At 43.0% G+C, this 13580-nt stretch overlaps 1 protein-coding gene across 1 annotated transcript in view; it reads left to right on the forward strand.

The window, feature by feature from the left end:
- FMN2 (formin 2) overlaps nt 1-12662 on the forward strand; it is a 241998-nt gene extending 229336 nt beyond the window's left edge. The window contains exons 17-18 of the mRNA XM_075267760.1: nt 7434-7515; nt 12477-12662. Coding sequence (XP_075123861.1) covers nt 7434-7515; nt 12477-12506 — 112 coding nt within the window. The 3' untranslated portion in view covers nt 12507-12662. The remainder of the gene's footprint in view (nt 1-7433; nt 7516-12476) is intronic.
- Nucleotides 12663-13580: the final 918 nt, after the last annotated feature.

Genomic DNA, 13580 nt, shown 5'->3' on the forward strand with positions numbered 1-13580 from the left:
GGCATGGACAGGGATGATGTCTAGGGCGTAAAGCAGTGTAGATGTGGAGGCAAGCGCAGCAGCAAAAAAGGTGGCTAGAGGCAGAGGCATGTCCAGAGGCAACAAGGCCAAAGATTTTCCATGTACTAGCCACTCACGCAAAACTCGCCCATGTTTGCAGACTTATGCAAGAGCTTGCGTGTCTTTGAGGAGTCCACCAAGAGGGTCAGCTGTGATGATGCATTAGTGATGGTAAGAATCCCGCTCCTGTGTCTGATGGAAGAATCCCTCATCGCCATTAGGGATAACGCATTGTATGCTGAGGAGTCGGGCATAGGAGCAGAACCATCCCAGCAGGATAGTCAGTGCACACTCCTGTCCGCTTCACAGTGTATATTGATGGAGGAAGAGGAGAGGAGGAGGATGACGAAGTGGCAGATGATCTCATTGTCACACAGGAGGCCAAACTACCACCACTGAGGGGCCTAGTGTCACCAGGAGGGACAAGCATGTTGCAGGAGTACCTGGCTGACCACACCCCTGTCCTCTCCGATCTCTCTGCGCCCTATACTTAGTGGGTCTACAAGTTGGATATGTGGCTGGAACTTGCGCTATATGCCTTGGAGGTCCTTTCTTGCCCTGCCACCAGCGTGCTATCGGAAAGGGTCGTCAGCGCAGCCGGTGGCATCATTCACGTATAAGCACAGCCAGCTGTCAGCTGAGAGTACTGACCGGCTGACTTTCATCAAAATGAACAGCCAATGGATGTCATTTACATGTCCACCAGTGTTAAGCACCCCGACATGAAGTTTCATGTGTGTGCTCAGCCTCTAGACCACCAGCCCCAGACCACCAGCCTGGACACCTCAATATCTGCCTCTAACACTTTGTGGAGTTCACCCTCATCTGCCTCTTTTCCTGCCTCTGCTCCTCTCGCCAGCGCCATCATGCGCCTCTTCCCATCAACTCCTCATTTCCCAGGCCTTTCATCGCTGGCAGAAGTACACCGCAACCCTCCACATGCCCAAGCCTTCAACGGCCTCATATCAAAACTGCTGGCCCTGGAGATGTTGGCGTTCCTGCTAGTGGAGACTCATGCCTTCCTTCTAATGACAGGCTGGATGAATGTAGTTGAGGATGGACCCGGGGTGAAAACTGGGGTGGTCTATCTCCTCTCCCAGCCCAAAATTCCTGGCAGGGCCTCTCTGAAAGCCTACTCCTCCACTGCAACCTCGACCACACCTGCGACCTGTAAGTGCTACAGCACTGGGGTGTGGAGATGTCAGCAGGTCGTGCTGAAGCTCATCAGCTTGACCGACAGAAAAAAACACTTCCCCCGAGGTTAGGGATGCCATCCTCAATGTGACGGCAATGTGGTTTTCCCCGCTGCACTTGGGCCCAGGCATATTGGAGTATGTGATAATGGCCGGAACCTGGTAGCAGATCTGGAGCTTGTCAGACTCAAACACGGTCCACACATGGCCCACGTTTTCAACTTGTTGGTGCAAAGGTTCTTTGAAACCTACACCATTGGGCCTGATATACTGGTGAAAGTGCGGCCATTTTCGTAAGTGAAAAGTAGCCTCTGCTAGGCTGAAAACATTCAGAGCACACTCCTGTTATCTTCGCACAGGAAGACGAGGGGGATGAAGTGGCATCAATAGAGCAAACAATACTAGATTGAACAAAAGTTTGATTGAGCTTATATAGCCTGACTGAATTGCTGTGTATCCCACTTAGCTTTTGGGGGGTACAGCATTAAAAACTGGATTAAGTTTATATAGCGTGACTGAATTGCTGTGTATCACACTTAGCTTTTGGGGGTAGACCCTTAAAAATTGGATTGACCTTATATTAGCCTGTCTGAATTGCTATGTATCACATTTAGCTTTGGGGGGTACAGCATGGGAAAGCTGGATTTCGCGTATATGGACTGACTGAATGGCTGTGTCTCCCACTTAGCTTTGGGGGGTACAGCATGGGAAAGCTGGATTCCATGTATATGGACTGACTGAATGGCTGTGTTTTGGGGGGTACAGCATCAAAAACAGGTTTGACCACACATGGCCTGACTGAATTGCTGTGTCTCCCACTTAGCTTTGGGGGGTACAGCATTAAAAACAGGTTTGACCATACATGGACTGAATGAATTGCTGTTTATCCCAGGTAGGTTTTGCGGTTACACACCGTGGATATCTGGATTGAGCGTACATAGCCTGACTGAATTTCTGTGTATCCCACTTAGGTTTTGGGGGTACACACCGTGGATATCTGGATTCAGCGTACATAGCCTGACTGAATTTCTGTGTATCCCACTTAGGTTTTGGGGGTTCACACCGTGGATATCTGGACTGAGCGTACATAGCCTGACTGAATTTCTGTGTATCCCACTTAGGTTTTGGGGGTACACACCGTGGATATCTGGATTGAGCGTACATAGCCTGACTGAATTTCTGTGTATCCCACTTAGGTTTGGGGGGGGTACACACCATGGATATCTGGATTGAGCGTACATAGCCTGACTGAATTTCTGTGTATCCCACTTAGGTTTTGGGGTACACACCATGGATATCTGGATTGAGCGTACATAGCCTGACTGAATTTCTGTGTATCCCACTTAGGTTTGGGGGTACACACCGTGAATATCTGGATTGAGCGTACATAGCCGGACCTAATTGCTCTGTATCCCTGTTTTGGGGGGACACCGCCTGCAAAGCTGGGTTGAGCATATATAGCTGGACTGAATTGCTCTGTATCCCTGTTTTGGGGGGACACCGCCTGCAAAGCTGGGTTGAGCGTATATAGCTGGACAATAAGAAAAACCAAGGAAGGGGGAGGAAAGGGGTTCCTGGGAAAGAAAGGGGGAAGGGGGGATACAGGAAGGAAAATAGAAAGAAGGAAGAGAAGGAAGGGAGCACAGCGTGATGAATAGCAGATAAATAATGTGTTGTAAACATATTCATACATATTGTGAGTTATATACTGGTGGCTGTCTCCTCTACCAGAACAAGTTATGAGGTAAATTTAGGCTAGGTTCATACAAGTGTTGGTCTCTCCGTCGTTTGGGTCCACATGGGGATGGGAACAATGGAGAGCTGTCTGCTAGTAAAGCAGTTTCCTATGGACCTCATAGACTTTTGTCTCTACCGATTTTAGGCGGAATCTGCAGCGGATTCTTCAACATAACCTTAAACTGTTTGCAGATAGTTAAGCACACAGACACTGCAGAATCTGCAAATAGTGCTTGGTGTCACATGACCCACAGGAAAAACAACCTTCATTAAATTAACTTTAAACTTAAAATCAATGAAATAAAAACATGACTACTTTTTAATGGAAGATAAATGGTCGTGGTGTTTTATTTATGTGGTTACCAATCCAACAATAAATAAATAAATAATTAAATCATCATAAAACTTCAAACTTTATAAATATTAAATAATTAATTAAAACCAAAATACCGTAAAACCAAATAACAATAACAGTAATCTTACAGTCCTCCCAGCGATAGCTGGGCAACTAAAACCCCCACTAATAAAACTCCACGACAGTCCATAATTGACATATTGGGCGGACGGGTGGGCGTTGACTTCCTCCAGCTGGTCTCCTCAGGAATTGTCACAGAGCTACCAGCTGAGCTGTCTTTTATCTTCAAATTTCCCGCCCTTCACAAACAGCTATCCAATCAGCTGATAAGCTCGTTGCTGGGCAGAAACATCTGGCAAACCGCTGCTAGGCCGTTACTGGGCAGATTATCAAGAAAGAAACTTCCAGAACCTACTCATGCCAAGGGCACAGCTGACCTTGCTTAACCCCAACCGGTAAGCACCATCTTGTAGAATTACCTCAAGAAATAGGGGGATAATAAAAGAAGACCAAACCAAATTAGATTAAATTTATTGAAATAAATAATTAATATAAACTCCTGGGGACAGTGACACCATGTGCCCCCTCATCATATACACTCAAGGGGGCCTGTCATTACAAAAGTATTCATACACCATGTTCCTACATTATTAACACGAGCAGCCACTAGAGGGAGCCCTAGGTTTTATACTTTATTTGTAGGAGAGATTGTGACAGTATATACATTAAAGAGAAGCTGTCAGGTGATTTTTCCACCATAAACTGGCGCCATCACTGGCACCAGCAATGACCTCTTCTACAATCCTTCTATTGCAGCAAAGTAAAGTTATGAATGTCTGAAAGCATGCAGTCACCAGTTTCAGCCTAGTCAGGCAGTCTCCTGCTTATGACACCTCCTAGTCTACCTAGATTGACATCTCCCTCACAGTCAGAGAAATGATCAGCTAGGGAATAGCTGCTGCTCTCACCCAGTAACTACTTAGGTTAATTTGCATATGACGTTTCATGCTGTAAAACATGGCTGCAAGATTGAAAAGGTCATTGCTTAACCACTTAAGTACCGGGCCAATTTGTGGTCCAGGACCAGACACATTTTAGGTTTATTTTGTACTAGCTTTTACCCGCGACTTCGTCTGCAGTGATTTGAGAATTGGGCGGACACAGACGTGTGAAACTGTAAAAGTGCTTTAAAAAGTTTGGTGGGATAGCAAATGTGATGTGTTATATTGTGTATGTAGGAATACAGACAATGTGCATTATATTGTGTATGTGGTGATACAGACAATGTGATGTGTTGTATTGTGTATGTAGTGATACAGACAATGTGATGTGTTGTATTGTGTATGTAGTGATACAGACAATGTGATGTGTTGTATTGTGTATGTAGTGATACAGACAATGTGATGTGTTGTATTGTGTTTGTAGTGATACAGACAATGTGATCTGTTGTATTGTGTATGTAGTGGAAAGCTAAATGTGAGTGAGTAGAGTGAGGGCTACTCCTGAGGTGACAGTAAGGAGTGTGCAGGCAGGTTGAGGCAGGAAATGCCAGGCAGTGTGTGTGAGTCTATAGCTGGGGCTAGGAGTCCTGCTTTTGTGAGTCTCCTGCTAGGAAGCCATGTTGTTTAGTTGCACCAAAAGTAGCCTGTGACTCAATCCTAAGGGAAAACTATGTTTGTGGAAAATTGCACGCAAATCCATCCAGGCGTTTTAGCGTGATTGAGGAACAAACATCCAAACTCACAAACATCCAAACACACAAACTTTCACACTTATAATATTAGTAGGATGTGCGGTTTTGAGGTCTGTAAAATTTTTCTCGTATGTCTTAGTCAACTAATTTTTGCGTCTTTTTTCGGGGACACATAGGGCTTTATTTTTATGTTATTTTTATTTTCAAATGTGTTTTAATTTTTTTTATATCCGGGAAAATATAAACAAAATAGGAGGGAAATTGTGTCTGGTTTTCAATTTATTATTTTTTTTTAATTTAATAACACAAAGTGTCACTGAAAAACTTTATAATATAGTTTTTCCTCTCCGTTACGGTAATTTTTATTTTGCATGGTGTCGTCGGGGGTGGGGCTATAACCTTTAATAACGACATTTTATTAGCGTATTATTTATTTATTTTTTATCATTATTTTATTTACATTTTTGAAAACTTTTTTATTATATTTTTATTTTTTATTTTTTTCCAGATTGTGTCCCCATAAGGTGATAAGAGACCTTTGGGGACATCTGATCACTTTTTTTTTTGTACTTGAGGCTGATTTCTCCTATAACTGGGGCTGCTACATTTAACCCCAGTTGCAGGAGAAATCCAGCCTCCTGCACACTGTATACACAGCTTACTGAGCTGATCTGGGGTCCTGTAGGACCCAGCAGCTTTTGCAAGACTCTGCTCCTGGCAGATCACGTGTCCGCTGGGTCAGAGGGCAGCTGAATTATGGCAGCTTCCATAGCTGTGTATACAGCGCTCATTGAGCGCTGTATACACAGCGATCGAGATAGCAGGAAAGGGAATAAATCTTCCCTGCTATCTCTCTGGGAGCTCCGGCTGAAGTTACAGCCGGCTCCCAGTGAAAACAGGCTGCACGATCTCCGTGCAGCTGCTGTGTTCTGACTGGACGTACAGGTACGTCCTGTCAGAACAAGGCAACCACTTCGCGGATGTATATAGTCTATGGGCGGTCCGGAAAAATGTATTATTATTATTATTATTATTATTATTATTAAAAGGGATCTATCACTAGGAAAAGTCATTTTAACTAATCACACCTTTGCACAGCCTTTAGAAAGTCTATTCCACACCTACCTTTAGTATGTAGATTGCCTCAGTGGTTTCTGAATAAGTCTGTTTTTATTCATATGCTAATTAGACTGGTGCTCGATAGATCGTGCACACCTCTCCTATTGTTTTCAATGGGAGACTGCTAATGATGATGACTCAGCTTCCTGTTTGCCTCACACACATAGAAGATAATAGGAGAGAGGAGGGGCTGCTGGGAACTTCCTGTACTGGCTGGAAGCTCATTAGTATATTAATAAAAACGGACTTATTCAGAAACCACTGAGGCAATCTACATACTAAAGGTACGTGTGAAATAGACTTTCTAAAGCCTATGCAAGGATGTGATTAGTTAAAAATGACTTTTCCCAGTGATAGAGCCCCTTTAAAGCTGCATGTGATGGGTCCAGTTTATGGTGGAAAAAACACCTGGGAGGTTCCTTTTAAGTCTTTTTGGGCTACAGGAACTTTTTAGTTTCATCTTCTGAATGATACTGTAGGTACAATTTACCAGTTGTTCCAAAGGCGGACACTAATGCCGGACACCATTTGGCATATACGCTGTGACAAAGAACATGGCATTTTACAGTCACTACAAAGTGGATGGGATTCTATTGAATCCTATCTATTCATTGCGGACAAATACATGCAGTGGAAATGCTATGTGAAATTGTCATGGTTTCCTTATAGGTTTAATGGAAGCAGAAAGTCAACAACTCAATTAAAAATGTAGGAAAAACCATTGCCAGATTCTGTGAGGGGAGCACAAATGGATGGGGAAGTAATTGCTATTAGGGGGCCCAAATTGCACCAGTGCCCTTGAGCCTTTAGTTACCCTTCTGGGACTATGTCATGCTGGGGGGCCAACCCGGCCCAGGACTCACCAGGGGATTCACCTGTGAGACAGTCCAAGCCTGGTTACAAATTTAGTATATGACTCAATTCAGGTTTTCAAACTACAAAGTCTTGTGTGAGTAGAAAATGGTACAGACTAGGCCATGCAAGTAAGAGTCCTGGTGAACTTTGGGGTGTACAGACACCTCATTATGTAATCTCATCCTATTTTAGAGCATTTCTTAATAAGTTTTGTTGTTTCTGTACTTCTGGATAATAAATCTGTCTGCTTTGAGAGCCTGGCTTTTCTACATAATCAGCAATCTGTTTATACAAAATTGTATATCATTTGGGTTAGCTCTTCATGCTCAGTAATAAACCCATGTTTCCAAAACCAGATGTTTCTACATAACTAATAATAGATATTACATAATTGCATAATTCACTCCGGCATCTTTTCCAGGCTGAAAGATGCAGAAGAAGTATATAAGCAGAAGAAAGAAAAGGCAACAATTATAGTGAAACCCAAACATGAGTCTGGAATTGTAAGTATATACATATTTATTTATTTTTATGGTCACTGTTTCTAGGCCAGGATAAATGGGGAATAAAAACTAGGGCTTCTACCATGTTGTGCCACGTGCCAGGCTTCTATACAGTGGATATAACTTGATGCTTCCATTCCATTGTTTGCAGGTTGGGTGTCAGTTCCCTATTGGGGTATTTTATGAGGATAGGCCATAAGAAAATAACCCTGGACAACGTGTTTACCTGAGCAGATTGATATAGTTTTATAAAGTAAGAAAAGTGTCAGCATAACTTGGACATGCTGTGTGAAGAAATGGGAGGGAAGTTACATTTACAGGATAGAGTGTACAACATCCATTTTAATCTACCCTAACATTTTTTCCCCTAGAGAAAACAAGCATTTTATGCTAATGAAAGTAATTCAAGATTTTTTTTGTAATATTGTAATGTTCCTTTTCTCAGAAAACCCTCTTAATAGTCTAGTAGGTGAGCCTTCACAGGTGGTCGGTATTTCTAAGATTAGTTATATATCCTTCTGCTGTTTCACACAATATTACTGTTGTACATGGGTGGAACAAAAGTGCACAGAGAAAAGCACAGTTATTGACAAGAATGAAATGCTGTGGTGTAATAGCACTGTAATTTTTATTTTTTTCAATTTAAATTTTTATTGAAGTTTTATAACTGTACAGTTATAGGACAAGCAAGACAACAGACAACATGTAAATGTGATTAGTGTGACAATAATGTCCAAGCAGCAAACATAGATGTAATGGTATGTCCAGTAGAAATTATAACAGAATAAGGAAACTTAAAGGGGTACTCCCACGTCGCATACTTACCAGTCTTCGTTCCTCTAAAATCTTCTGTCTTCCGGCTTTGTCTCGTCATTGGTGGGCGGGGTCACATATGCAAAGCCAAGCGGCGAGATGCCGCCGGCCCTGCGTGCGCGCTCATACACCAGTCTACCCTTCACAGTGCAAATACAGACCCGACAGGGTGTCGGGTCTGCATTCGCATTGTGAAGGCTAGACTGGTGTATGAGCTTGCAAGCAGGGCCGGCGGCATCTCGCCGCTTGGCTTTGCATATGTGACCCCGGAGCGGAATAAAAGCATCGCTTCTGCCGCTGCTGTCTTCATGCAGGGCAGAAGCATAGCGATGTGCCTGTGCCGGCGTCTAAGAGTCCCCAGTATCCGCCTATTACAGCCTCTATTACAGCGGATGCTGGGGAGTGTCAGACGCCGGCACAGGTGAAGCCAGCAACATCGCTATGCTTCTGCCCTGCATGAAGCAAGCAGAAGCGATGCTGTTATTCCGCTCCTCCGCCCCCCGCCCGGAATAACAGCATCGCCTCTGCCGCTGCTTGATTCATGCAGGGCAGAAGCATAGCGATGTTACTGGCTTCACCTGTGCCGGCGTCTAACAGTGTACTGGCGGCCCCTTCCCCCAAAGGATAAACTACTCCCCCCCCTTCCCCTCCAGGCTCGCTCCCGTGCACGTAGCCCCTCCTCCCTCCCCCTGAGAGCAGGCTGAAACATCACTTGACTCAGGAGCAGCTAGGTCAGGGCTGTGGCCACAAAAAAATGAATAAAGTAATATAGTGAACAAACAAAGGAGTTCTGCTGAAGCATTGTATTTAGGAAAAGTCTTACATTCACATTTACAAGCAGTATAGATAGGATCCTTGTGACGGGACAACCCCTTTAAAGGGATCCTATCTTTTAAACACAATTTTTTCTCCTTAACATGTCAGAATAGCCTTAAGAAATCGTCTCCTACCTTTCCTTTTCTTCTCCGCACCACCGTTCGCCTGCAATCACGGTTTTTCTCGGTATGTAAATGAGCTCTCTCGCAGCACTGGGGGCGTCCCCAGTGCTGCAAGAGAGCTCTCCAATGCCGCATCCATCTTCTTCTGCAACGAGGTCTTCACCGTGTCTTCTTCTGGTGGTGTCTTCTTACTTCTAGGCCTTGAGCCTAGGGCAAGCCGACTGCACATGCCCACGGCCACAAGAAAAATAGCTGCTTCCACAATATTGTAAGCAGCCATTTTCTCGTGGCAGTCGGCTTGCCCTAGGTCCGAGGCCTAGAAGAAGAAGATGGAGGCGGCGCTGGAGAGCTCTCCGGCAGTATTGGGGCCGCCCCAGTGCTGTTTTAGTGCTGGGGCCAGCCCCCAGTGTTGCGAGAAAACTCATTTACATACCAAGAAATACCGGAATTGTAGGCGAACAGTGGCGCGGAGAAGAAAAGGAAAGGTAGGAAACAAATAGTCTTTCTTAAGGCTATTACGACATGTTACAAGAAAAAATTGTGTTTAAAAGATAGGATCCCTTTAATATAAAATAAACAGCTGAAACTAAATACCACAGTATTAGCCACATGCAACAGATAAATGAGGTGAATTTAGCCATTGAGTGTGTTGTGGTCATAATCGACTATATCTTGGATCAATCAGTCAGTCCAAATTAATGCGCATATTTGTGCACAATTGCTAAAAATGAGACAGACACTAAGTTCCATTTCAATGCCAGCTAGATGCTCTTTCGCCCAAGTCAAGTCTGCACTGCTGACGTTTATTCAAAGTTCACACACTTATACAACAAAGGAAAGGAGGGATTAATAGTACGACAGGAGTTTGTCTGACATTCCTGAGCTGCTGTCCATCTCCCATTAGCTCCAAACTTCAATGTCCAGCCATACACCTCCTTGCTGTAACCTGAAGACTTCTGCCACGAGGCATGAAAGACAGGATATAAGCTCCATCTTGGATTCCAGACTCCTTTGTTCAATACTATAGACACTTAGTAGTAAGGAAAAATTAGTATTTCTACTACATAATATACAATATAAAGTATAAGAATATTTGATTCTTAGACTTGACAAGTGCATGCTCCAGATGTCCCAGTGGGAAGGGGGGAATCAGGGGATGTAACCTCTTATGGAGTATAGTCCCCTTTGTATAATTGAATTGAAGTTAACGGGTTTTACTGCATAATGCGGGGTTATAACCAAATCAATTTCTCAGCTATGGACGGCACCGTTTCTGTCTGGTTAGACTTAATCAGCGTAGCCTAGAGAGAATTGATTTGGTAGAAGTGAGAGGCTGAGAGACCAGATTATGGGGATAACGTCCATCCTTAGGGAGAGACCACCTTTTCAGGTGTGTGGAGACTTATACAGCCATAGTTGCTCCACTGCAAGGGAACATGGGAGGAATATGTCTCAGGGAGACAGTGCCTCTGTTATGCTGCCCTCTATGGGAAGCACCCATAGATTTGAATATTCCTCCCATGTTCCCTTGCAGTGGAGCAACTATGGCTGTATAAGTCTCCACACACCTGAAAAGGTGGTCTCTCCCTAAGGATGGACATTATCCCCATAATCTGGTCTCTCAGCCTCTCACTTCTACCAAATCAATTCTCTTCAGGCTGCGCTGATGAAGTCCAACCAGATAGAAATGGTGCTGTCCGTAGCTGGGAAATTGATTTGGTTATAACTCCGCAGTAAATACTTCTGGGAAAGTTGGGCATGATGTTCAGGGTGCTTCCCATAGAGGGCAGTATAACAGAGGCACTATCTCCCTGTTTACAGCTTGGGAGACAGATTTGCATATTCCTCCCATGTTCCCCTGCAGTGGAGCAACTATGGCTGTATAAGTCTCCACACACCTGAAAAGGTAGTCTCTCCCTAAGGATGGACGTTATCCCCATAATCTAACACAGTATTGATGAGGTTGCTTACTCGCTAATACACCTATGTAAACATTCTCTAGATTGGATGGTATTTACTTATCAAGTCACATCCACACCTTCACTGCACTAAAGGTGGCACCAGGGGTGAACCTACCCCTTTCGCCGCCCGAGGCGAACGACAGAAAGCCACCCTCCCCCCTCCCGGGAGGAAGGGGCGGAGCGGAGGGGCGGAGCAAAGCAAAAGGGGGTGGGGCTTATCAGCATTCGCAGGCAGGGAGAGGACCTGCTCTCTACCTGAGCGTGAGGGGAGGCTGCTGGAGCAGCGCTGCTTCAGCAGCCTCCCCAATCCACCGCTCAGTGCTAAGCCAGTCCAGGACAGCTTGTCCTGGACTGGCTTAGGTAAGCAAAAATGCCGCCCTCTCTGGGACCCTGACATAGCGCCGCCTGAAGCGGTCGCTTCAGGTCGCCTCATGGGAGGTGCGGCGCTGGGTGGCACCAAGTTGATCCTTTGAGCCCTTTAATCATTGTTGTGTGTTTAACTTTTGAATGGGTTTTTAACTCTTGTGATTAATAAAGTGGGCGTCCTTGGTGGGTGCCATCTGAAATGGAAAATGAGGTAGTCACATAGGTGAGACAAGGTCTGTGGCAAAGTTCCAATCCATCCTTTATTGGCGCTGGCCCAGTTGCCCTCCCCTGGAGGCAATATATGAAGCCATTTGCATCCCAGTTACTCATTTTGCTTGAGAAAGCATTTAACCAAGCTCTCCTGTTTTAATCTTTATCGGATGAGACTATTGTGTGGGTCATCAAATTCTAAACTAACCTGTTAGATCAATCCATATTTATTTTGGGTAAGTTCACTACTGTCAACATACAGGGTGCAGGCTCACAGATCAGGTGAGACTCCCTGGACACAGCCAAATTGAAATAGTACCAGGAAGTTTTTAGCCTGTTGGTGAACACGATTTGATTAAAAAAAAAAAAAAAACCCTGTTCATTTATATTGAACTGTACTTTGCCACAATATTTTATTGCAGATTTTGCAGCAGAAATTTTACCTTTACCAAAAAAATATGATGTGTGGTTAAGGAGTTATGCATTTATCTGTTGATTGTAGCTCCCATAATTCATTTTGATTAAAAATTTTGACACTGTCAATAACAAATTCAGTTTTGTATTTTGAATTTAGTAAAGTCTTAAAGGTTATTTAGTCGAGTTAATGCTATTAAAATAAATTGGTACATGTTTTAGTCTAAGTATATATTTTTTTGTTTTGTTTTGTTTACAGAAAGCAAAGTTAAGCTTGCTAACACAATAACAGCACAAACAAGAAGATAATGTCGTCAATTTTAGTGTTGTGCCATTTTTGTAACATGAAAATAAAGAAGAATATACAGAAGAATACATGATAATAAATTCCTTATTTTTTATTATGGCGTTATAGAAATGAAAAATGAATATTCAGCCATGCATTTTAGAATTAAAATGTTTGCAGCAGACAGACTTGGTACTGGTAAGCATAATCTGTCACATGAATACCCTGTTTAGAAAACTTAATAAAATATGTAATTTTGTGTAATAAAGTCAGAATATGATTGTAGTTTTCAGTGTCATTTTTTTATGTAAAGTGCAAAGTAGTCAAATCCTTGGAATGAAAACTAATCTGGTATTAACATATTGTAATTATGGTCTTTATGGTAATTAAATAATTTTATTTGTTTGGTTTTTGGACATACAATTTAATAATTTAATGGTAATGATAGATGTAGCTTTTTATATATTTGTCAAACACATTGAAGTTCTTTTGATGGTGCATAAGCTGTTTATTAACATCAATGATTTTTTATTGTCAGATGAGGTGTAATAGGGCTCTAATTTGTGCCATTTAGAATATTATTACATTTTGTGTGGACTCCAGGGTTCAGGGCCTGGTAGCGATTGCTATCGCTGACCCCACTATATCTATGCCCCTGATTTTCAGACTTATACAATATAAAAGACCATTAAAAAAAAAAAAAAAAAAGCAGACATGCCCATTGGATCAAAATTCATGAAGTGAAGAGAAGCAAAAATGGTACAAGACACATATATAATATGTAATAGGAAATTAAAGTTTGAAATAAAATGTTTTTGAAATTCATAATCCGATGATTTAGTCTTTTTAAACACGTGTTTGTGTATATAATATACAACTCAGGCATCATTTGAGTTCTCAGGATTACCATCTTTTGTACATTAGAAAACAGTGCTATTTTTTCCTTCTATGCCAGGGGTCGACATCCCCCGACACGCGTGCCAAGAGTGGCACGTGAGGCTTATTTCCCTGGCACAGGCAGCCCGAGTTTTTGATCAGCAGTTTCATTCGGACCAAAAATGGCCGAAACAAAACTTC

The sequence above is a fragment of the Leptodactylus fuscus genome, chromosome 3 (assembly GCF_031893055.1).
Source record: "Leptodactylus fuscus isolate aLepFus1 chromosome 3, aLepFus1.hap2, whole genome shotgun sequence".
In the NCBI taxonomy this organism is placed as follows: Eukaryota; Metazoa; Chordata; class Amphibia; order Anura; family Leptodactylidae; genus Leptodactylus; species Leptodactylus fuscus.